Source organism: Mustelus asterias, chromosome 4 (assembly GCF_964213995.1).
Source record: "Mustelus asterias chromosome 4, sMusAst1.hap1.1, whole genome shotgun sequence".
Taxonomy (NCBI): domain Eukaryota; kingdom Metazoa; phylum Chordata; class Chondrichthyes; order Carcharhiniformes; family Triakidae; genus Mustelus; species Mustelus asterias.
This window is the reverse complement of record NC_135804.1, coordinates 42,625,141-42,649,695: the sequence shown is the minus strand read 5'-3', so window position 1 is coordinate 42,649,695 and position 24,555 is coordinate 42,625,141. Positions and strand designations below refer to the sequence as shown.

At 39.7% G+C, this 24,555-nt stretch overlaps 1 protein-coding gene across 1 annotated transcript in view; it reads left to right on the top strand.

Moving 5' to 3' along the window:
• Nucleotides 1-24,555, top strand: part of rpgrip1l (RPGRIP1 like) — a 213,131-nt gene that overhangs the window by 169,327 nt on the left and 19,249 nt on the right. Inside the window, exons 23-25 of the mRNA XM_078210885.1 lie at nt 13,602-13,788; nt 21,754-21,838; nt 23,186-23,319. Of these exons, the coding sequence (XP_078067011.1) occupies nt 13,602-13,788; nt 21,754-21,838; nt 23,186-23,319 (406 nt within the window). The remainder of the gene's footprint in view (nt 1-13,601; nt 13,789-21,753; nt 21,839-23,185; nt 23,320-24,555) is intronic.

Here is a 24,555-nt window from a genome sequence, read left to right as displayed (position 1 = left end):
CTATTTCGTCATTGTTTGAGATCCAACCCACTACGGTGGTGCCATCAACAAACTTGAAAATCGAGGGAAATTTGCCCACACAGTCATAGGTGTATAAGGAGAACACAGCCTTGTGGGCACCGGTGTTGAGGATGATCGTGGAAGAGGTGTTGTTGTCTATCCTTACTGATTGTGGTCTGACTGCAGTCGCAGAGGGAAGAGCTGAGCCCTAGCCCACAGAATTTGGAGATGAGTTTCGGAGGAATAATAGTGTTGAAGGCTGAGCTGTAGTCAATAAATAGGAGTCTGACATAGGTGTCTTTGTTATCTAGGTGTTCTAGGGTTGAATGCAGGGCTAGGGAGATGACGTCTGCTATGGACCTGTTGCGGCAGTAGGCAAACTGTAGTGGATCCAAGCAATCTGGGAGGCTGGAATTGATTCATAGAATCATAGAATCCCTACAGTACAGAAGGAAGCCATTTGGCCCATCGAGTCTGTACCCACCACAATCCCACCCAGGCCCTATTCCCCACGCATTTACTCTGCGTGTCCCCCGACACTAGGGTCAATTTAGCATGGCCGATCAACCTAACCCGCACATCTTCATGCCATGACTAACCTTTCGAAGCACTTCATAATGATGGATCTCATTAGGGCACACTGCCTGGTTTTTCTTTGGTATCGGGATGATGTTCGTCTTCTTGAAGCAGATAGGGACCTCAGATTGTTGTAAAGAGAGGTTAAAGATGTCTTTGAATACCCCCGCCAACTGGCTTGTGCAGGATCTGAGTCCTCGTCTGGGTACATTGGGGAAACTATGCAGACGCTGCGACAACGGATGAATGAACACCGCTCGACAATCACCAGGCAAGACTGTTCTCTTCCTGTTGGGGAGCACTTCAGCGGTCACAGGCATTCGGCCTCTGATATTCGGGTAAGCGTTCTCCAAGGCGGCCTTCGCGGCACACGACAGCGCAGAGTCGCTGAGCAGAAACTGATAGCCAAGTTCCGCACACACAAGGACGGCCTCAACCGGGATATTGGGTTCATGTCACACTATTTGTAACTCCCACAGTTGCGTGGACCTGCAGAGTTTCACTGGCTGTCTTGTCTGGAGACAATACACATCTTTTTAGCCTGTCTTGATGCTCTCTCCACTCCCATTGTTTTGTTTCTTAAAGACTGGATTAGTTGTAAGTATTCGCATTCCAACCATTATTCATGTAAATTGAGTCTGTGTCTTTATAAGTTCTGTTTGTGAACAGAATTCCCACTCACCTGAAGAAGGGGCTTAGAGCCTCGAAAGCTTGTGTGGCTTTTGCTACCAAATAAACCTGTTGGACTTTAACCTGGTGTTGTTAAACTTCTTACTGTGTTTACCCCATCTGGGCCAGTCGCTTTTTGTGGATTGACCTTCGGGAAGGCTGCTCTGACATCTGCAATGGTGACCTCGGATGCAGATTCATCCAAGGCTTCTGGGGTGGAGGGTGTGCTCTCGCTGACCTCTTGCTCCAAATGGGCATAGAATGCATTGAGCTACATGCCTTCACCTTGTAGCCTGTTATGTCTTGCAGACCTTGCCATTGTTGGCGAGGGTCCGTGTGGCTATCCTGGGACTCTAGCTTGGTCCAGGACTGTCTCTTGGCATCTTTGTACTCTCTCCAGAGCCATTATGTCCTTCCTGTAATATGGTGATCAAAACTGTGGCTAAGTTCCAGCAGTGGCCTAACCAGCGTTTTTTACAGTTCCAGTATTACATCCTTGCTTTGTATTCAATACCTCATCCAATAAAGGAAAGCAATTTGTATGCTTTCTTTACCATCTTTGCACCTGTCCTGCCACCTTCAGTGACATGTGGACATGCACTCCAAGATCACTCACTTCCTCCTCTCAATATCCTCCTGTTTATTGAATATTCCCTTGCTTTGTTTGCCCTCCCCAAATGCGTTACCTCACACTTCTCAGGGTTGAATTCCATTTGCTATTTCTATGTCCACCCAACCAAACCATTGATATAATTCTGGAGTTGACAGCTTTCCTCTTCAGTATCAACAACATGGCCTATTTTTGTGTCATCTGAAAATTTCCCAATCATGCCTCCCACATTCAAGTCAAATCATTAATGTATACCACAAACAGCAGGAGACCCAACATTGGGATCTTTGGAACGCCATCTGGAAACCACTTTCCAGTCACAAAAACATCCACCAACCATTTACATTTGTTTCCTGTTATTGAGCCAATTTTCATTCCAACTTGTCACATTCCTGTAAGTCGTGGGCTTATACATTTCTGAGTAGTCTGCCATGTGGGACCTTGTCAAATGCCTTACTAAAGCCCAAGTAGACAACATTACCCTCATCAATCATCCTTGTTATTTCCTCAATAAAATTAGTGAGACATGACCTTCCCCTCCAAAAAAATTGATGACTATCTCTAATTACAGTAATCTGTTTTTTGCTAACTGACAGTTTATACTGTCTCTCAGAATTGCTTCTAATAATTTGCTCACCACCAAAGTCAGACTAACCGGCTTATTATTTTTTGGCCTATCCCTTGCACCCTTTTTAAAAATGTTACAACATTTGCATACCTCCAATCATCTGGTACTTCACCTGTATCTAGTGAGGATTGGAAAATGATCCTCAGAGAATCCACCTATTTCCTCCCTGGCTTCCTTTAACAGCTTGGGATGCAACCCATCTGGCCCTGGTTATTTATCCACCTTTAAGGATGACAGTCCCTCCAGTACTACTTCTTTCATTATGCTTATTGTATGAATATTTCACAGTCCTCTTCTTTAACTGGATTAGAACATAAGAACATAAGAAATAGGAGCAGGAGTAGGCCATCTAGCCCCTCGAGCCTGCCCCGCCATTCAATAAGATCATGGCTGATCTGACGTGGATCAGTACCACTTACCCGCCTGAACCCCATAACCCTTAATTCCCTTACCGATCAGGAATCCATCCATCCGCGCTTTAAACATATTCAGCGAGGTAGCCTCCACCACCTCAGTGGGCAGAGAATTCTGAGGATCTACCACTCTCCTTTGTGAAGACAAAGTACTCATTTAAAAAAAAACCTGCCCACATCTTCTGTGTCCACCCATAAGTTAGTTGCCTTGTACATCTCTGATAGGCCCTAACCTTTTCTTGGATATCCTCTTGCTCTTAATAGACTGATAAACATCTTTGGGTTTTCCATGATTTTACCTGCCAATATTTTTGCATATCCTGTCTTTGCTTTCCTAATTTCCTTTTTCACTTCACTCCTGTACTTTCTATATTCCTCTAAGCTTTCTATATTATTAGGTTTTTGATGACTGTCATAAGCTTTCTTTTTCTGTTTTATCTTGCCTTGTATGCTTCTGGATCGCCAGGGGGGCTCTAGATTTGGCAGTACCACTGTTTTTCCTTGTGGGGACATGTCTACACTGCTGTAAAATCTCGCTTTTGAATGGTTCCCACTGATTGAGCACTGATTTTCCTTCAAGTTGCTGTATCCAGTCCATTTTCGCCAGATCACATCCCCCAATTTAAAAATTGTACTCCTGTTCTATCTTTGTTCTTTTTCATAATGAGTCTAAATCTAACAGTACTATGGTCGCTATTTCTAAATGATTACCCACTGCTACTTCACCCTCTTGTCCTGTTTAATTTCCTAAAACAGAATTGCGCTCCCTCATTGGACTTGTTACGTGCTGACTCAAAAAGTTCTCTTCAGTGCGGTTTAAGAATTTTATGCCCCCTATGCCTTTAAAACTTTGCATCCCTATTGATATTAGGATAGGTGAAGTTCCCTACTATTATTGCCCTGTTGTTTTTGCAGTCAGAAATTTGCCTACATATTTGCTCTTCAATCTTCCTCTCACAGTTTGGGGTCTATAGTGCACTCGTAGCACTGTGGCTGCTCCTTTTTTATTTCTGAGCTCAACCCTTATGGGCTCATGTGATAATGTATTTGATCTATTATCCCTCCTCTCAGCTGTATTTGATTCCTTAACTAATAATGCGGCACCCCATCTTTATTATGCCTGAAAACACTATATTCAGGGATGCTGAGCACCATTTTGCCTCTCTTTAAGCCAAGTTTCTGTTATAGCAATGATTTTATGTTACCATGTGTCAATCTGTGTCTTAGCTCATGGACTTTATTTGCTATGCTCCTTGCAATATACATGTATACCTTTTAACATTGCCAAATTCCTGTGCTGTATACTTTTTAATTGCTGCTTTGTCTGTCTTTCAGAGACTTTCGTTAATTTTCTGTCTCCGTTTCCTGCTCTGAATTTGTCCAATTTGAAACTGCCCTCAGATTCCCAACTCCAGGCCAAGCTCGTTAAAACCCTCCCCATAAGCACGAGCAAACCTTCCCGTGAGAATATTCAGGTGTGACCGTCTGGCTTGTACAAATCCTACCTTCCCAATGTCTCGGGAGTCTGATGTCCTTCTCCTACACCAGCTTTCTAGCCATGTGTTCAGTTGCTCAGTTCTCCTATTACTATGTTCACTAGCACATGGGATTGTGAGTAGTCTCGAGATTACAGCGTTAGAGGTCCTGCTTTTCAATCTCCTTCTTAGCTATCTAAAATCTGCTTTCTGAACTTCATCCCCTTTCCTACCCAAGTTATAATTCCCTCTTCCCCCAATACTTTTTGCCTCATAAATCAAAACCAATTTCTCCCACACCAATCTTTTAGTTAAACACTGAACTCCCTGATCTTATTTACACTCTGCCAGCTTGCTTGTGGCTCAGGTAGTAATCATAAATTACTGCTGTTTAATTTACCCAAGCAACTCATACAGTAAGTCCTTATTTAACATTGTAGTTGTGTTCCTGAAATGTGTAGTACTGAAATATAAAACAATCTGAAGCAAATCAGATTTTTCCATTACAACCAATGTAAAAGCTGTGAGTTGGGTTCTCATAGAAATCATAGAAACCCTACAGCACAGAAAGAGGCCATTCAGCCCATCGAGTCTGCACCGACCACAATCCCACCCAGGCCCTACCCCCATATATTTTACCCACTAATCCCTTTAACCTACGCATCTCAGGACACTAAGGGCAATTTTAGCATGGTCAATCAACCTAACCCGCACATCTTTGGACTGTGGGAGGAAACCGGAGCACCGGAGGAAACCCACGCAGACACGAGGAGAATGTGCAAACTCCACACAGACAGTGACCCAAGCCGGGAATCGAACCCAGGTCCCTGGAGCTGTGAAGCAGCAGTGCTAACCACTGTGCTACCGTGCCGCCCCAAAAAGGTTCTCTAAGACCTTTATCAATAAAACAAACATTAAAACAATGCACTTTGTTAGTTGAAATACTTCAAATTGCTAAATTCCTAAATTTGTAAATGGAATAAATTTTAAAATAAATTACATTTTAAAAATAATAGAAATATCCTCTTTCAAATTAATTCCAGCACACCAACTCTCCACTCGCTGCCTTTCCAGTTCACCACCTTTCCCCCCATCTCTCCTGCTTGCTGTCCTTCTGACTTGAGAATGATGCAGAGGAATCTTGAGAGTGGAAAAGATAATAAAGTGCTTTTTAAAATTGAACTAAGAATTACAGTAAGATTATATGATGAAACCAATAATAAGAGCTGAACATTTTAAACTTTAGTAACAAAGATGTTCCATTTTTGCCAATACCCGTAATGAAACAGCAAACTGTCTATTAAATTTGAGCCAGTAATGGTTTTATTAGAGCAACAAAGCCTTCCAGAAATTTCCTGAAGACGTTTTTACTGATTTAGTTTAGCATTGAGTTCAGCTTAATTAAGATTAATACTCTTATCTATAATAATCCGACATCATTCGTTCAAAAAAAAATCTGCCGTGGGACTGAATCTAGCAAAACATCTCCGCAGATGTTCTACTTGTCTTGGTCATTACAAACATTTGCTTCTCACTTAAACCCATTTCAACAGAACAAGTAATTAAATTGATGAATGCAATTTAATCTGCGGATGCTGGAATCTGAAACAAAAACAGAAAATGCTGGAAAATCTCAGCAGGTCTGACAGCACCTGTGGGGAGAGAATAGAGCCAATGTTTCGAGTCTAGATGACCCTTCATCAGAGCTAGGAGCAAAGAGAATCAACAGAGATTTAAATTATTGGAGTGGGTGGGAGAGGGGATGTGGAATTAAACAAAGGGAATGTAAATGAAGATACAGAAGGTTGAGAAGGTGCTAAGAATGTCCATTAAGTGACCAGAATGCGAGAATGGCAGAACAGAGATACAGATTGTTAAAGGACTGCGGAGAAATATGGCTTTTGCACCGAAGGGGGGGTGGGGTGTGCAGAAAGAAGGAGAGTCGGAATGGAGAAGTGGGAAAATAGAAGTGAAAAAGAAGGATGATAAAATGGATGAATGAGATGACATGAAATGGAATTAAATAAATGGAAATGGGATGAAGGTGGAGGAGAGAGATCATCCTCTGAAGTTGTTGAACTCAATGTTCAGTGTAGAAGGCTGTAAAGTGCCCAAACCTCCAGTTTGTGTTGGGGTTCAGTAGAATATTGCAAAGGCCAAGGACATACATGTGAACAGGAGAGCAGGGTGGTGTGTTGAAGTGGCAAGCGACAGGAAGGTCTGGGTCCTGCTTGCGGACAGATCGAAGGTGTTCAGCAAAGTAGTCACCCAGTCTAGGAATTAAATTGCTTCAAATCAAATCATTCTACCTTTATTATAAATTATTAGTTTGTAATTCACAATTTTATTTTGCCAGAAGAGCAGAAGAATATCCAGGTACTTTTTTTTAATACAAGTTCAATGGCATATTTGGTCTGAGTATTAACATCATGTATCATCAAACTTATTCAGCATGCGTGAATGTATTGTTTTGAATTAAACATGAATGTTTGATAGATTACCGTCAGGGCTCCTTTGCTTTCACTAAACCCAAATATTTCTTAGTGAATTTATTGAAAACATCCATCATGTTTTCTGTGGGGACCAACTTATAGTGAACTGCTTTTTCATTTAGAGAGGAAAAAAAAAGTTGACATTGTAAATCACAACATTATGTGTCAGAAATTACAGTCCTTTGATTTTGCAAAACTACAATCATGTGGTTTTGTCTTTTTTGTGTCTGATTGGTACCAGAAAGGAATTTGGATTTAGATGAGATTTGGTTGCTACAAGGCTGTATCTGTGACCACTACATTTTAGCCTATGCGATAATAACTTGTCTGATACATGCGGCCTTACCGTTTATTTATGATGGCAATGCTGATTTGATGTCTTCTGTAGGCGATGCCATGTACTTGTAATATTGATCAAAGATCTACCAGCAGTAGTTAATTGCTTAATCATCATTACACATGGACACTGATAAGGATATATATTCTGTTTGATTTTTAGACGCTCTAACATCCTATAAACACTAACTGCTAGCATTATCTTGATGATTGTTAGCCAATATTTGTAAATGTTCAATAGGAAACACATTCATATTTAAAACTCAATACACTTAACTTGCCTTTAACAAAACTACACCTATTTCATTGGATATTAGTGTAGATTTGACTTTACTTAAAACTTTACAGCACGGAACAAGGCTATTTGGCCCATTATGCCATGAGCTCTTTGAAAGATTAGTTCCACTCTGTTCTTTTCTTGTAGCCCTGCAAACCTTTCCTTTTCACAATTTTATCCAATTCCCTTTTGAAAGTTATTGTTGAATCTACTTCCAGTATCCTTTCAGGTAGTGCAACCCAGATGCTGCTTTAAACAGTTAATACAGTTACAGATGCCTTCATTATATATCTGCTTAACTATTGGTCTGTGGTTAGGGCACAGCTTTGACTAAGCAATATGAAGTGAGGCTTTCTTAAGCTTTGTTTGGCAGAATATTTTAATTTATATTTGTGGAGGATTCTTTTCCTGCTCAACATTTAATGCTTACATTGCAATCATAATTATATTTGTTATTTAATTGTGTGTTGGTTGAAATAATTCACTATAATTTAACGTTTTCTTGTGCAAAAAGTGAAGTTAGATTCTGAGTTAAGGGAGGATGGTGTATATTGTTTTGATCATCCATTAATTACAACTTTTCAAAACATAGAACACTGGCTACAGTTAATGCAAAGTCTCCTCACTCAAATTACGGGATAATTAATCTTTTATCTTCTCGTGGTAAAGAAGCCTTTGTGTCATTTTTATTTCTCTGTTGAATTCTAACCACTGCATATTTCACATCTTGGGATGGGAATACATATGGAGGATTCTGTAATAGATATTTCAAAGATCTCATTGAGAAAATTCAGTTACGCCAGAATATTACAGTCTCCTCACTCAAACTATGGGATAATTAATCTTTTATCTTCTCGTGATAAAGAAGCCTTTGTGTCATTTTTATTTGTCTGTTGAATTCTAACCACTGCATATTTCACATCTTGGGATGGGAATGCATATGGAGGATTCTGTAATAGATATCTCAAAGATCTTATTGAGAAAATTCAAATAACATCAGAATATGCACGAGTGAAGCACGAAGATGGTTGGCCAGCAACTAAATGTTGAGATGCGATTATTGACCTGCAATCACTTCTATGGATGGGGTCTTATGATATACACACCAGAATTCTACCACCCCATCCACCATGGGAATTGGAGCAGGCGAGGGGCGGACAAAGGGAAGGTCCATTGACCTCGGGCGGGAATTTCTGGTCTCGGGTTGAGTAAGGCCGTAAAATCCCGCCAATAGTCTTGAATGCAGTTGTGGCGCATAACATGGTTTTGTTGTGGAGCACAGCAGAAGACTGAGAAATTGAGCATAGTAGTGATGCTGGTGGTGGGAGAGGGGTTGCCTTTACAGACATAACTTTAAAACTAGAACTTGAGAGAAATAAAAGATTACCCATTTAATAGTTCTGGAAATGGGACAAACTGTGAAGAGAGCTGGAATTCTCTGCCTATACCTCTTACCTCCCTCTCCTACTTTCAGACCCTCCTTAAGACATAATTCTCGAACTAAGTATTCCTGCTGCTATCCAACCTGATTTAGCACAGACCAAGGATCAAATCTGGAGCCGCCTTGTATGATCTAGTACCTTACCAAGCAGTGCATTTGCTGATTAACCAATCAAGTGGAGATTAATACTGATTATTGATTGCTTAATGTCATGGCGATCTTGTGAATGCACTACTGGGATTTCAGTCTATGGCCGGAATTTTACCACCCTGCCCGCCATGGGAATCGGAGCGGGCAAGGGGCAAACAATGGAAAGGTCCGTTGACCTTGGGCAGGATTTTCCAGTTTCGGGACGAGCGAGGCCGTAAAATCCTGCCCTCTGTCTTTTAAATCATTACTTCCACATTGGGTACTGCAATGAAAAAGTCACTGTCATTAAATAAATGGGCTCGGAGGGAAGAAAGATATCACCTGAAATTTTTTTTAAAAAGGCTGAAAACAGTAAGAAACAAATTTTAAAAAAACAGGTAGAAAAGGTAAAGAGCATAGATGGGTATAAAGTACTCAAAGTGAAAGTATAGAAAGCAAGTAACTGGGGACCAGCGAGATAAAATCATAGAATCCCTACAGTGCAGAAGGAGGCCATTTAGCACATTGAGTCCGCACCGACCACAATCCCGTCCAGGCCCTATCCCCTTGACCCCCATGTATTTACCCTGCTGACAGTATGGGGCAACTTACCATGGCCAATTAACTTAACCTGCACATCTTTGGACTGTGGGAGGAAACCGGAGCACCCAGAGGAAACCCACACAGGCACGGGGAGAACGTGCAAATTCCACACACACAGTGACCCAAGGCCGGAATTGAACTCGGGTCCCTGGCGCTGTGAGGCAGCAGTGCCTGCCACTGTGCTGCCTAGAGAACAGAAAGAAATGAAGTATGCCAAAAATTAGACTACAGAAGGGAAAGTTGGAGAGCGATAAGGGGAGAGAAAGAGTTTGGGAGAAAGAAAGAAAACCTTAAAAAGGTGGAAAGACCAGAGAGATGATGACATTGGAGCAGGCTAAGGAGAAATGGTGAAGAATAATTCATAATCTTGCATAAAGAGGAGAAATAATAATGGAGTATTGATCAATTGAAAGAAGTGGGCCATAAATTTGAAGTTAGTCATTCTCTCTCTGCATCTGTGTTTTATATTTTTAGCTTTTGAAGCTGATAAGTTTCAGCAAAAATGATTGTTATGCATTTATGTTTGTAATGAACTCTTGGAAGCAATGTGCTTTAAAAATGTGTTTAGTCACAATTTGAATCCCAATAAAAAAGGACTAACATTTATAAAGCACCCTTCATGATTTCAGGATGCCTCAAAGCGTTTTGCAGCCAGAGGAGGACTTTTGAAATGTAGTTACTGTTGCACTTTGCAAAATTAATTTGCACGCAGCCCAGTACCACAGACAGCAATGTGATCATTACCAAATCACCTTTTTTGATTTAGTCATGAATGTTGGCCAGGATGCTGGGGAGAAATCCTCTACTTTCTCAAATGGATCTTCAATGGCCATTTGATGGGGCTGATGGGACTTTGATTTATAATTTCGGCAAAAAAACAACAATGCAGAAATGGGCAGTGCTCGAATAAAAAATAGTACGGCATTATGTGGGGTTACGTGACATATATTATTACCTACCTAGACTTGGGTGTACAGGGCACAATTTCAAAATGTGTGGAATTTCAACATGAAACTTGAAAGTATTATAAACTTTAAAGAGGATAGATTAGAATTTCAAAGGACTAGAACAGGTTGGTGGTCTGGGCAGACAAGTTAGTAAAGCAAGCAAGTTATGATAAATCTGTATAAAACATTGGTTTGGCCTCATTGGAGTGTGGGATTCAGTTCTGGGCACCACACTTTCAGAAAGATGTGAAGGTATCAAGAGGGTGCAGAAAAGATTCACAAGAATATTTCCAGGTATAAGGAACTTAGGTATATAGGTTGACGAAGCTGGGGCTGTTCCATACGAATAACAGAAGGTTGAGAAAAGATTTGATAGAGGCATTCAAAATCATGAGAGATCTGGACAAAGTAGATGGAAAGAAACTGTTCTTATTGGTGGAAGTCTACAGAACCAGCAGATGCAGATTTCAAGATAATAAGCTAAGGAGCAATGGTGACATGAAAACGTTTTTAAAAACAGCAAGTGGTTAGGATCTGGAATGTATTGACTGTGGTGAAGCCAGATTCAAACATGGCATTCAAAAGAGAATTGAATCATTACCCAAAAGGAAATGTTTGCGCAGGGAGAAGGCAGGTAGCATTTGGTGAACTGCCCTTGCAGAGAGCTAGCACATACATGGCTGGCCGAATGGCCTCCTTCTGTGCTGTAACCATAGGATTCCTATCGTGCAGAAAGAGGCCATCCAGCCCATTGAGTCTGCACAGACTCTCCAAAAGAGCATCTCACCCAGGCCCTCCTCTCTACCCTATCCCTGTGACTCTGCATATTTATCATGGCTAATTCACCTAACCTACACAACTTTGGACATTAAGGGGCAATTTAACATGGCCAATCCACCCAACCTGTGCATCTCTGAGAGTGGGAGGAAACTGGAGCACCTGGAGGAAACCCACACAGACACGGGGAGAATGAGCAAGCTTCTACACAGTCACCCAAGACTGGAATCAAACCTGAGTCCCTGGCACTGTGAGGCAGCAGTGCTAACTACTGTGCCACCATGATTCTAAAATTCTATGGAGCATCAGACTAGATTGCTGAATCCTCATTTGTTGGAAACAACTTAAAATATTTACAGTTGTGTAAGTAAAGTTGTGCAAGTCTTTCAAGATACTTGCATTGTCAATGCCATTTGAAATAATTCATTGGTGGTTAAAAATCTGAAAATTGTATTTAATGTTAAAAACATGAATTTAAAATGTAGTGTAGTATCTGGGGACTCATGTAGTGCAGTAAGTTATATCATACTATCCTTTAATTCTCTTATTCAAATCCATCCTAAATTGATGGGATTACTCTCATCTTTGTCTGCTGGCTGTAAGCATCTACTTGCTGGCAGTGTAGGCCCATCAGTTTGCTGACAAACTGGGACAAAATTGTCAGTTTTACTCCGCTGTTATACGTTTGTGTTTTTTTTCTTCCTTCATGTGAAATTTTCTGTGTTGAAACTTTCTTGAATTTCTACGCATCAGTGACTAACACAATCCAAATACCTGTGGAAGGCAGGTCCACAGTACTGCAGGACATTGTTGATGATGCACCAAACAGCTTAGCTCATTTATGTGAGCTGCAATAGTATATCACTGACACTGGTGACTTGGATTCTTTCCACTCAGCTGCTAAATGCACTGGAAGCCAATCCTCAAAAGGTGAATCTGGCCATATAAGCATTGGGGAACTTTGTGTGTTTTGTATTCTGAATGGTTGATTTGGAGAAATAGTAGCATTGCAGTGGATTTCTGTATTTGTCAGGTGCACAACTTTCGTGAGTATAAAAGTTTATAAAAAAGTCTTTAAATTCAAATTTTTATTTTTATTATTTTTATTGTGCTGAAGCTGGCTTCTGTTTAGTTTTGCGTTGCCTTTTAGATGCCAGCCTCAGCTTAGTAGCAGCTCTCTTGCCTGAGTCTGACAATAGTGGGTTCAAGCTGCTCGCCAGAGAATGGCATGCATAATCTAGGCTAACACGTAAATGCAGTATTGAAGAATTGCTCACTGTCAGAGATGCCACTTTTTGGATGAGACGTTAGACCCAGGCCCCATTTTTCCTTTCAGGTTTATATAATAATTCCCATGGCACAATTCAAAGAAGAGCAGGGAAGTTCTCTTGATATCCTGCTGGTATTTATTGCTCTGCCAACAGTGTTACAACACTTTATCCCATTGTTGTTTATGGATTGTCCTGTGCACAATTTGGTTGCTTTGTTTCCTTAAATCATAAGTGGCTACAGTTGAAAAGTACTGTACTGGCTTTGAGATGTCCTATATAATGAAAGTTTTATTTCACACTTTTCCTTATTTTTCTTGCCAATGAATTCCACGTCAAAGTCGCCTAGTGGCTAAATGGATTACTCTGTATAAATATGTTATTAAGATAAAACATAACACCACTGTCATTCTTAGTAGCTGAGCTCTGGATTATTTGGGTTATTTGCTAAACCTTTCATTGCTTCCATCTCTCTTTTCTCCCTTTCTAATTTGAATATGAAAAGCTCATTCAACTCAAAGGCCATCACTTTAATGACACTTGGCAGTCATTTGATTTATTAGGTTTAGAGAAAAAAAATCCACTAAATATTTCATCGTGCCATGCTAATCCTAGTAATATTGCCAGATGAAGCCTTGTACCTGTATTAGCAGAGACAGAATGGTGCGTAATTTTCTTGTCATCTTTGTAAAATTTCCATGAATCTCCTGAATAATAAAACAGACTTCTTGAAATATTCAGATTTAGGTTTGCTGTAAAAGTACCTGAAAATACATAATAAAAGAAGAAGATTCATGGTTTAATGTACATTTCAAGGGTCCTAAAGGCGAGTAAGTGGAAAATTAACTTTTCACTAGAATGCCTCGAGTCATTTTACAGGATGAGACACCTATTCATTGAAATTTCAATAACTTTGTAACCTACTTTGTCTTTTATTTTATTTTTTTTATATACCTACAGCCATCAGAAAAGATCCGGATTGAGGTGATATCTCTCACTCTTAACAAAGACGCTCAACTCCTAAAGGATGAAACTACTGAACGATTGTTTGTTGAATACAGATTCTACAATTTGCCAGCTGAGGAAACGCCAATGTCTCTTCCAAAGCCATACAATGGACAATGGATCCATTACAATCACAGCAATGGTAATGACATAACGAGAGGCTGAAACCGGTTAAATAGGATATCTTAATATGTTTTCTCCCAGGATTGCATATTAACCATTTATGATGGAAGCACTATTAGCGTCCAATTTAAGACTGTTTCTCTTAGCTATCTGTTGGGAATAGAATTCTACATTTTTAAAAAATGATGTTATACTTAATAAAAGTGAGTTTAGAGGAAGAATTAACTCATAAATTAAAAGATATCAACACTGGATTTAAGAATTGGCTATTGATAGATCCCAAATTCTTTTGACTATTATTAGTTCTATTAAATTATTTCCTTCTTGCTGACATCTTTTATTGCTAAGTATTAAAAAACACTTCATTCAGGACTTGCAGCGGAGAGCAATGTGACTAGATTAATAAATCATGCTTGTGTTATTTTAAAAATGCACAAATTAATTAATTTGTCAGATTCCTTATCGTTTGTGCAAAAGCATTTACTGAGGCTAGGATGGGTCTGATTATTGAAATATGTAGTTATTTTGGGACAACTCCACATTCATTTAACAACATAAATTAGTAAAACAAATTATACTCATCATTATGCACACATTTGATCATGTTTGTAGTTTCATAATCTTGATTGAAAAACACTTAACAACTAAGAGATTTGATTCTGTAGTTTACATTTTATCAAATGATTCACATTAAGAATGGGTCAAAATCATAATTATTAATATCTGGATGGTATTGCTATTAAATGTGCAGCTTTTAAACCATGCTGTGGCATGGTGGCACAGTGGTTAGCACTGCTGCCTCACAGCGCCAGGGACCCAGGTTCAATTACCGGCTTGGGTCACTGTGTGTGGAGTTTGCACGTTCTCCCTGTGCCTGCGTGGGTTTCCTCCAGGGGCTCCGGTTTCCTCCACAGTCTGAAGGACGTGCTGGTTAGGTGCATTGGCCATGCTAAATTCTCCCTCAGTGTATCCGAACAGGCGCCGGAGTGTGGCGACTAGGTGATTTTCACAGTAACTTCAGTGCACTGTTAATGTAAGCCTACTTATGACACTAATAAATAAACTTAAAGTTTAAAACTTTAACTTTAAACTTAAACTTTAAATATACTAAAATATCACTTCATGTTTTAACTGTGGTGCCATTTCACAAATCATTATTTTGACTAATACATAATTACTTCTTGAACCGCAAGAAATAAACTAGTCCTAAAGTACATGGGTGTAATATAGCTTGAAAGATGCTTTAACAAAGCTTAATTCGTATCATTCACTTCTGAGTGTAGTTGGGAACTTAACTACAATTCAAGTGATTAAATACTCTGTTGTGATAAATTTCAGATCTTTTATACTATAATGTAACTTAAGTTAACTTTTTATTTTCGTTTGAGTGTGTTTGTCTTGTTGTATTGAGTTGCCTCTCAGATTTAACCCTATTAGGTTGCTATTGTACTATTCCTCAGATTGGCAGGTGAGATTCCAAAGTATATATTTCAGACCAAATTTACTGCAGTGCTCATTATTAAGACTGAACTGGATCAGGAAGGGACTCTCACATACACTTTTACACATATAAAGCAGAGATCTGTTATCTGGACTGAAAGATTTTCAATGCCCAACAAATTACTTGGAGATGCTTGTGCTCCACACATTGCCGTAAGTGTGGTGGAAACCCTGCTCATGTCAGACTGGTAGCAGCTCGAAGGAATTTCCTGAACAATATTTTGAAAGTGCAGACTGGTGAATCAAGTAACGTGAAATTGAGTCTACTAATTCATATAGTGTACACTTTCGAAAATGAGTTTCACTCTAGATTTAAGTTATACTACACATGGTGCCAAGCTTTGGAATGAAGGTAGTCTCATTTCTCAAACTTAAGTGTGCTAAGGAGTCAGATTGCTAATTTTGTTCCGTTGGCTTTCTGCCGACTTTGTGCTGACACAAAAGTGGTAGCATAGCAGATCTTAATTGCTGGAAATAAAAAAAATTGGGAAGAATTATACACCAGCCTGCAAATCATACTGTTTATAGTTGAATTTATCCTCCCCGAACAGCTCCATTTAAATATCTGCAGGCATGGGACATTTTCCAGACAAAGCTGCCGTTTAGAGGAGCACCATAGGCCAAAAAAGCATTGCGTGAACTTCTGTCTCTCTCATTTTGAGCAGACATTTTGGATCAATATGAGATACACTTTTCACAACTCCTGAATTAAATATGTTGGATTAATTTAACCTCATGAAATGCTGTTCCGTTCATAATCATGTAAAGGACAACTGAAGTTGCAGAGGATGACTAAGTCATCATCAGCCTGCCTATAGGCCTGCCTGATTTGCAGGAGCAAGAGTTAGGCTTCCTGTGCAATCTGTCAAACTAGGCTAGAACATCATTGGTAAATGCAAATTTTATATTCAAGGAAGTTGTCAATGCTAGTATGCAAGCTAATCTTTTTTGGAATCCATACCCTTCCATAAGCTACTTTTTTCCGGTACAGTACACTTGCTATCTTCCTAGCCAAGTCGCCAAAGCAACACAGGCTCCAAATGTATTGGTTCTTGTCCAGACTTAGCCTAAGGAAAAGTTACTGAAGAACTGAAGTGTTTGACTTATTCTGAATTTGCTATTAATACAGTCCTGAAATCAAACCCTGTGTGACAGCCTACAGAGGACAGAATGGTTTTACACACTAACAGATGTGAATTCTGTAATATAAAAACAGAAAATCATGGAAATACTCAGTAGGACTGTCAAGAGAAAAGTAAGCTATGTTAACATGCCAGGTATGCTTTTCATTTCATTAAAACATGAATTCTCATTTCCCCTTAATGCAGATTTTAAATTCATGCCTGAGTACATTTCCGAACTCTTTCCTTCTAACATCAGAATTCGAGATAGAGGTGTGCAAACATTTCTGAAAAGCATGTATTGCTAACTGTCAGATGAGCATTATAAATTAGCGCATCACCTTCTTATTTTGTGATCCATAATTGTGAATATGCTGATTTAACAGATCATGAGGATAAATGGGCACAGGGATCAGAATGTGCAATTAAACCACGCCGATTCAATGTAATGCAGGCGGTAGGCCAACTTGGTGATGCCTGTTCATTTGGATGATTGCTGCATGCAGCCAGCGCTAACTGTGCTGTTCGTTCATTACACATATCAGCAGGGGGATCAAAATTATAACTTGTAAGCACTACTTAAAATTAGCCTGCACACCTCTTCAAGGAGAAGAGCTTTGTTGCTGGGACAGGTGCTGGTAGTCATGGAGGTAGTGAATCTGACCTGGAAAACATTTAAGAATGATGCATATGAGAGCAAATGGGCTCCAATATGTTGCGATGCTGCACTGGAGGCTTTTGTGGGGGAGAGATGTCTATATCCACAGGGTCCCAGGAGGCCTTCCAGACACATGCTCAGAAGGCAACAGGAGCTGATAGCTGTGGAGTTTGATGGCAGGGGACAAGTCCCAAGGACCTAGATGCAATGTCACAGTTCAATGACTTAAAACTAGTGGTCATGGTCAGTGAATACATCTTCAGATCCCTTTTGCTACCAACTGCACTAATAGCCTCAAAAACTCCTTAATTGACCACATCCTCATCATTCATTTACGAACAATCTCTATCAGCTAAGGCTCATATTTGACATTTGTATGCTTCACCTCACTCTCATACGTATAGCACTGCTGGAAGCCTCGTATTACAGCTCTATTCAACCACATCAGCCAAGCATATTACAAGATACTCATTGACACACTTCCGTCTCTTGAAGGATAAGGTGGTGCAGAACCATAGGAAACAATAATTTACTGAAGGGGGCAGGTACAAATGCAGGATCTCACTCCTGTGGAGGAGATGGTGCAAGCCATGATTCTGTAGCTAGCAGCAGGGCTGAAACTATCAAATGTGACAGCATTAGAGATGGAATCTGCAAATGGTGAGACACCAGGTAAGAGTGGGCTGCAGAGAGGAACAAGGATAGCACAGGTGCCAACTTGCAGGGCAAGGTTACACAATGCAACTGCAGAAAATTCAGATGGAGCTTTGATGGAGCACCCTATAGGTGAACACTGTTGGGTATGCACAACAAAATGCTTGCTGCATTGGGAAAACCTGCCAGAAAGCCTATGTTCAATGTTAATTAACAAGGAGGAGTCCAGTGCCAACTTGGCACAGTGTGTCTGGAAGTGGTGTCCAACTCTGTTCACATACTTATAAATGCAACTATGTTGCAGCATCTGATGGGCTATGTTGCAACCAGTACAGCACAAGCACCAGCCACTCAATATCGGAGTAGTGCAGTGCAAACTCAGAAATACTGCTATGTAAGCTCAGACTGCTGCAATCATAGCTGTGGATTACAGTGTGCAAAGAAGCTTGCAGGGCGTTACAGCAGCCCAGGAAATTACTCGGATTCTAAGACATCATTCTGGGGGAGTGACAGTGCATTCATGGAACACAAAATGCTATCCTCTCTCTTAAGGTGACAGCATTCACCCTCCCATCCCTCACACTCTGCCAGTGCCCTTGCTGTAACCTGTCAGACAGCCAACCCAGGTTGTTGCCACCCATGCCCAGATGGTGTGTTCACAGTGAAGCAGATACAGAACTTGAGGTCATCCTCCAAGGCCATCTGCAGTTTCCTCCACTGAAGGTTTGCAGCCTTCTACAAACTGTGCAGCAGCAAGTGGAGTAGCATTGCATAGGTGGACTAGGCCAGGCAAAGGCACATGGAAGACAGGCACCAAGGGAATAAATAATGGTGATTAGTTGCCATTTGTATCATGATTTGATTCATAAAATTGGTTTGTAAAGTTTATTTTTTGGTAGCTTTTAATCCATAAAGAAAGCGGCTACCTAGTTACCTCCTTCCTTGCTTTTCTTCTTCTACATATCCTTGTCCTCCTCCTCCTGTACGTGCTCCTGCTCCTCAGTATATATTGTCACAACCAGATAAGAAGGGGTGAACTGGCTCCCATCTATTCAACCTCCTTGGATGGTTACAACAAAGATCTTAGTTTCTTTTTCATAGGAATATGTCTTTTCCAAATCTAAATGTGTATTTAATGATTTAAGATGCGAGCAATAAGGAGCCAATCAAACCAGGTTTTCTTGAGTCAAAGGAAGAGTCAACTTATTAACCACTAAACCTGAGAAAAATAGTAAAAACACAACGTCAAGCATTCGACCCTCATGCAATCATTCGGACACACAGGTATCAGAAATAAGGACAGTTAGAACCCAATAAAATAAGGTAAAAGAATATAGAGGTAAATGCCCTTTGATTGTCCTTAAAGCATGGATTTTAAACACTATAGCTGGTTTAGCTTCTTGGATGTGGTCAAATATAGAAGATTTTATAATTATTACACAATCTTAGTTCATTGGTAGGTTTCTGGTTTCAATGAGCTGCCTGTGGAAACAAAATATGTACATATTTCTTTCGCGCAAAAAGTTTAGTCTACTGACAATGGCTCAGCTGCACTGTTTCACAGGCCCTTCTTCATTTGAATCTCCCCAGTGGGTACTACAAAGCAGACATAGTGGTAACTGTAAACATGGTGCCATTTGCAACTATATGATTAGGATGAGGTAGTCGGATATCACCGTATGGAAGCAGAATGAGTGTACAAGTTATCCAAAATTGTTTTCTCATGATCCTATCCTAGGTAAAAGAATAGGTGACAGTTTTAGATTTTGTATTAGATGGAAATATTTTATATACACAGTTCTTAGAAGATTTGGAATGATCTATAGTCAGTGTCTGACAATTGCAATGTACGACAAACACTGAAATTAGAGAAGTTAAAATCAATTGCTTATGTCTATGTGAAAATAATGCACCAGAAGCACTTTAAGCATTTGAATGTGGCCTTTGCTCATCAAAATTTCTACCCTCAAGTAATTATGGAATAATTACTAACCCCACAAACACTGATGCTATGCTTAGATGTTGTTGAATTTGGTCAGTTTAAATATTACAAACGCAAACACTACCTCAGTTCTTTGGAAACACAAAAAGGTACTCTGTAATGCAAGACATATAAGATGTAACTAAAACCATCAATGTGCTGAAAGTTATAAGTATTGTTTTGTGATGCAACATAATACATCAATAAACTATAAATGTTTTACATAGGATCATTTTTAATACACAAAATTATTGTTGAAAAAAGACATTTTATTGCAGCTTTTCGCCTTACACTCATCGGGACAATCGCAGGAATATAAATATCAGGGGAAACAACAACTTTGTATTTATGGGAAGAGTGTTCTGATTGGCTGGCAATGGACTCTGGTAGAGTAGTTGCCATGGAGAATGCACCAGTTAATGGTAACTGACAGCTAACTGCCAAGCATTGTTTGCAAGTTTAAACCAAGCAGCTTGTATCTGATTGGTCAAGGCACTGCCCTGAAGAATGAATTAATGAATGGCTATCACCCGTTTTGTTTAGTTGAACCAGATGCAATGTGTACATTTCTTTGTCTGGAAACGTGCACACACATTGCATCTGTTTTAACTAAACAAAATAAGTGATAGCCATTCACTCATTCATTCCTCAGCGCAATGCCATGACCTATCAGAATCAAGCTGCTTGATTTAAATTTTCAAACAATGCTTGACAGTTAACTGTCAGTCACCATTAATTGGTGCACCCGCCATGGCAACACCTCTACGAATCAAAGTTCAATCACCAGCCAATCAGCACCTCCTTCTCATAGAGTATAAAATTGTTAGTTCCCCTGACATTGGTATTCTTGTAATTGTCCTGATGAATGCAAAACAAAAGACTTCAATAAAATGTTGTTTTTCAGCAATGCTTAAGTTGTATAAATGACTATACAAAATTATGTTGGTGGATGGTACTGAATGCTGACTTAACTATAGAGCTCAGACTAAGTATTATTGGGAACTTTGATTACGTTCGTTCTCTAAAACTTAGCTAAATTGGTGTTTTTAATCCACAGTTTTTAAGTAGTCGTTGCCATATTTTGTCACCAAAATCATTATCACATGTTTCCTATTTTCCTATTGGAAACATTTAGAAAACAAAGAAAACAACAAAATACAGGTACAAATAGCAACATGTGTATTTTGCCCTGAAATTCAGTATTTTCAGTTACTGCAGACTCATATTTTTGGAAGTAGGGGTGTCAAAGTGCCCTTAAGACACATGGGAAAATAAAGCTTTGCTTCTAATAATTCTTTATTGTCAGCATTATTCTAAAATAATCTGATGAAACTATGATGACAACAAAATCATGTAAATAGGACTAACTGAAATCCTGACTTGGTGATATTCCTAGCAAATATCAGTTTTTATGTTTCTTTCTCCCCAAATTTAATATCAGTCTGACAGGCTGTCTCAGATTTAGCTTTTTATGTCAAGTAACCAATATATGTAGTGGTTAAAGTTTCACGAAAAAGTCTAACCATAAGTTTGTGGTGCTACGAGTCGGTATTTGAGAACTGAGTAGTTCCTAGTTCTGACAAAATGCCATGCTGTAGGTTTTAGTTAGTGCATAATGCTACACCTCTGTCAAAGCAGAGTTGTGGCAGATGTGGAGGATTAAATTACTTGCAATGTCAGGAAGGACAACTACACTGCCATATATTATCATTATCACCAGCTCCATGGGTGAAAGAACATGCAGTAAATCCCCTTAAATATACGGCAATAAATGGTGCCTGCTTTTCCAATTGACACTGCCAGTGCCATTAACAGAAAGTGACAGTTATGTGGCACAGTCAAACATTGCCTGTATCATTTTTTGACAGAGTGCATATAAAACTGCCACCAATGTGACATGTGATCACATGACCTTAGATTTAATACTACTATACCTTTCAGCTTGCTATCTCTTGCTGGGTAAACATAAAGGCAAAGAAATTGAGGCTTTTTGTTATATTCTTTTCTAAATGGAATGTAAGAGTTGATATCAGTTTGCATCAAATAACTAGCATTGTGTTTTCTTGACAGTGATCTATGTGGATCAAGAAAATAACCAACAGAGGAGGCAGTTCCTTTGGTCAGTGCTCCAGGGGCTAGAATCAAACCTTGAGAGGTAAATATTAATGGTACTTGTGCCACACGAGTTTCTTCTGGATGTAGACTTTGTACTATCATGGTTGGAACTTCTGCACTTCAGCTGAAAGTGCTTTATATTATCTGATAGTGATAGGGTGGTGGAGCATGCTATTAATTCTTTTTAACAGCCTAAGTGAATACTATTCTTTTCGAGGAATTAAAATTAAAAATAAATTAGCATTCAACAAATAAATCACTCCCCTGTTTCTACTTATACTCTATATTAATAAATGTTCACGAAACTTTCACTTTTGAAATAGGACTAATCTTGATAAGCAGTGGGGCCAATTTTCTTGCCCTCCAGTTCTAGTTATGGACAGGTAAACAGCTCCAAAGCGCACTGCACCTGTCAGGATGTATTACAGTTTAATTTTGTGGGTGCATCCATAAATATTTTATTACCAACTTATTGTGTGTGAAATCTTTCAATGCATTCTGAAACTATGGATGGAATCTTGATGACTAGAGTCTCAGCTGTTGACGAAAGAGCCAGCGGGAAATCCACATCATCTTTTTCGGGAAGGCTCGCTACATCTTTTGCCACTCAGGCACTCAACAGGCCAGTGGTGGACCTTCTCCCACAATCAATGACCCCTGGGGTAGAAGTCCCACCCGCTGAAAACTGTTGGGCAATCAGAGGCCAACAGATCTATTGAACAGCAGCGCCACCAGGAATGCTATGGCTACTGTCAGTATGACACCTACACAAGTTCTCGTATCAAGGAAGGATCCAGGCATGAGTGATGAGGGAAAGGTGATTGTGGTGAAGGGGATTCAGCAGGAAAGGCTGTCAGCTGAACCCCACCCTCCCGATGCCAAGTCCCTGATTCAGATCAGGCATTGAGTGCCTTTAAATGAGGGAACTCCAAGAGTGTCCAAGCAGACACACCAGAGTTTGCTTGCTGTGCTTCCCACATGGTGAGCCTTCTGCCTAATGCCAGGTTAATACCAATGGCAGTAGGATAAGGCCTTTCAGTGGCAATCCCACTTAAGGGCCTCAATTGATGGCCCAACCCATGGGCTTTCCTGTCCCAGACTTAATCAGGGAGGAAGGTGGTAGGATCCCCAACCCCCACCTGCTTAAATGCTTTCCCTCCACCAAATTCACCCTGGGGGAGAATGCAAGATTTTGTCCTTTAAATCATATTTATTGCAAGTTGTATCATATTCAGTAGTTTTTTTTTTAAAAAGAGTCTGGCACAAAAAGATTTAAAATGTGTGTCTTGTGAAGCAGATTTTTGTTTGAAGATTTGAACTTCACACAGAAATCAGATTCCATCTCCTCCACTGTGACACTTCTTGATGAAATGTACTTCTATTATAGTATAAAATTTACAATAGTCAGTGATCCACCTGAAGATGAACAGGACTTGGAGTGTGAAGATGTTGGCTTTGCATATGTTAATCTGAGGGAGATTTTCGAAAAGGAAGAGGACATTATTGAACAGGATATTAACAGTGAGTACTCTCAAAGTGTGAACAATTTCTATTGTGGTCAAGAGCAAAAGCAGTCAGAGTTCTAGCTGTTGTTTTGTTTAATATGTTCTGTATATACTTGATCATTTTGTTCTTTTGCACTTTGTTAGCACTGATTTCAACTGTTTTAATTGGCCTATTAAATCTATGAATCATTTTAGATCTAAAATAGCTGGTAATGTGAAGACTATGATAAACCCATTTCTAGTTTAATACTGGTGTAACTATTCAAATAATTTAGAAGTGAGAACATTGCTTTTCTGAAAACTGTTTCGTATGCTTTACACATTTCTGAGGAATACTCTACAAAAACTGCTGCTATTATGCCTTTTCTTACTGTGAGCTATTTCATCACAAGTTCCCACCTATTGATGTTTATGTCGTCTTTCCATAAGAATCTACACGGAGGAGAGGGGGAACAATATAGTATAATTTCTTCTAGAATAACAGGTCTTGTAAAGTATTTAAATGGTTATAATGGAATTCAGTTTGATTTCAATAAACCACTCTAGTTTTTTCTTTTGTTTTGTGATTCCATCAGAACGTCTTCATTATAGTATAACTTTTAAGTCACCCATGTTATTCTGTTCACCTCCTGTCTTCCAAATTTGGCCTGATTTTGGGATACAAACAAGTTAATTTATGGTATTTGAGTGGAAGTTTTAATGCTGGTGAATACCGAAATATAAATATTCTTAGTCTGTGAAATTAAGATGACTGATAATAGTGGGATTCATTTGCCACCTTGTTTATAAGCTAACAAAGGTGAATCATCTCCTCTTATGATCATCAACATTGTGACCCATAAATTACTTAGGTCACAATCCCTGCAGTTAGACCAGGATTTTACCCAAAGGTGCCCTCCAGATTAAGTTTGCTTCTGGAATCCTTACAATAGAAAACATACAGTTCTCTGTATGATATCCCTTGTACAATCATAGAATCCCCACTGTGCAGAAGGAGGCCATTTGACCCATTGGGTCTGCAATGACCACAATCCCACCCAGGCTCTATCCCCATAACCCCATGTATTTATCCTGCTAATCCCCCTGACACTAAGGGCAATTTAGCATGGCCAATCCACCTAACCTGCCCATCTTTGGAGTGTGGGAGGAAACTGGAGCACCCGGAGGAAACCCATGCATACATGGGGGAGAATGTGCAAACTCCACTCAGACAGTGACCCGAGGCTGGAATTGAACCCGGATCCCTGGCGCT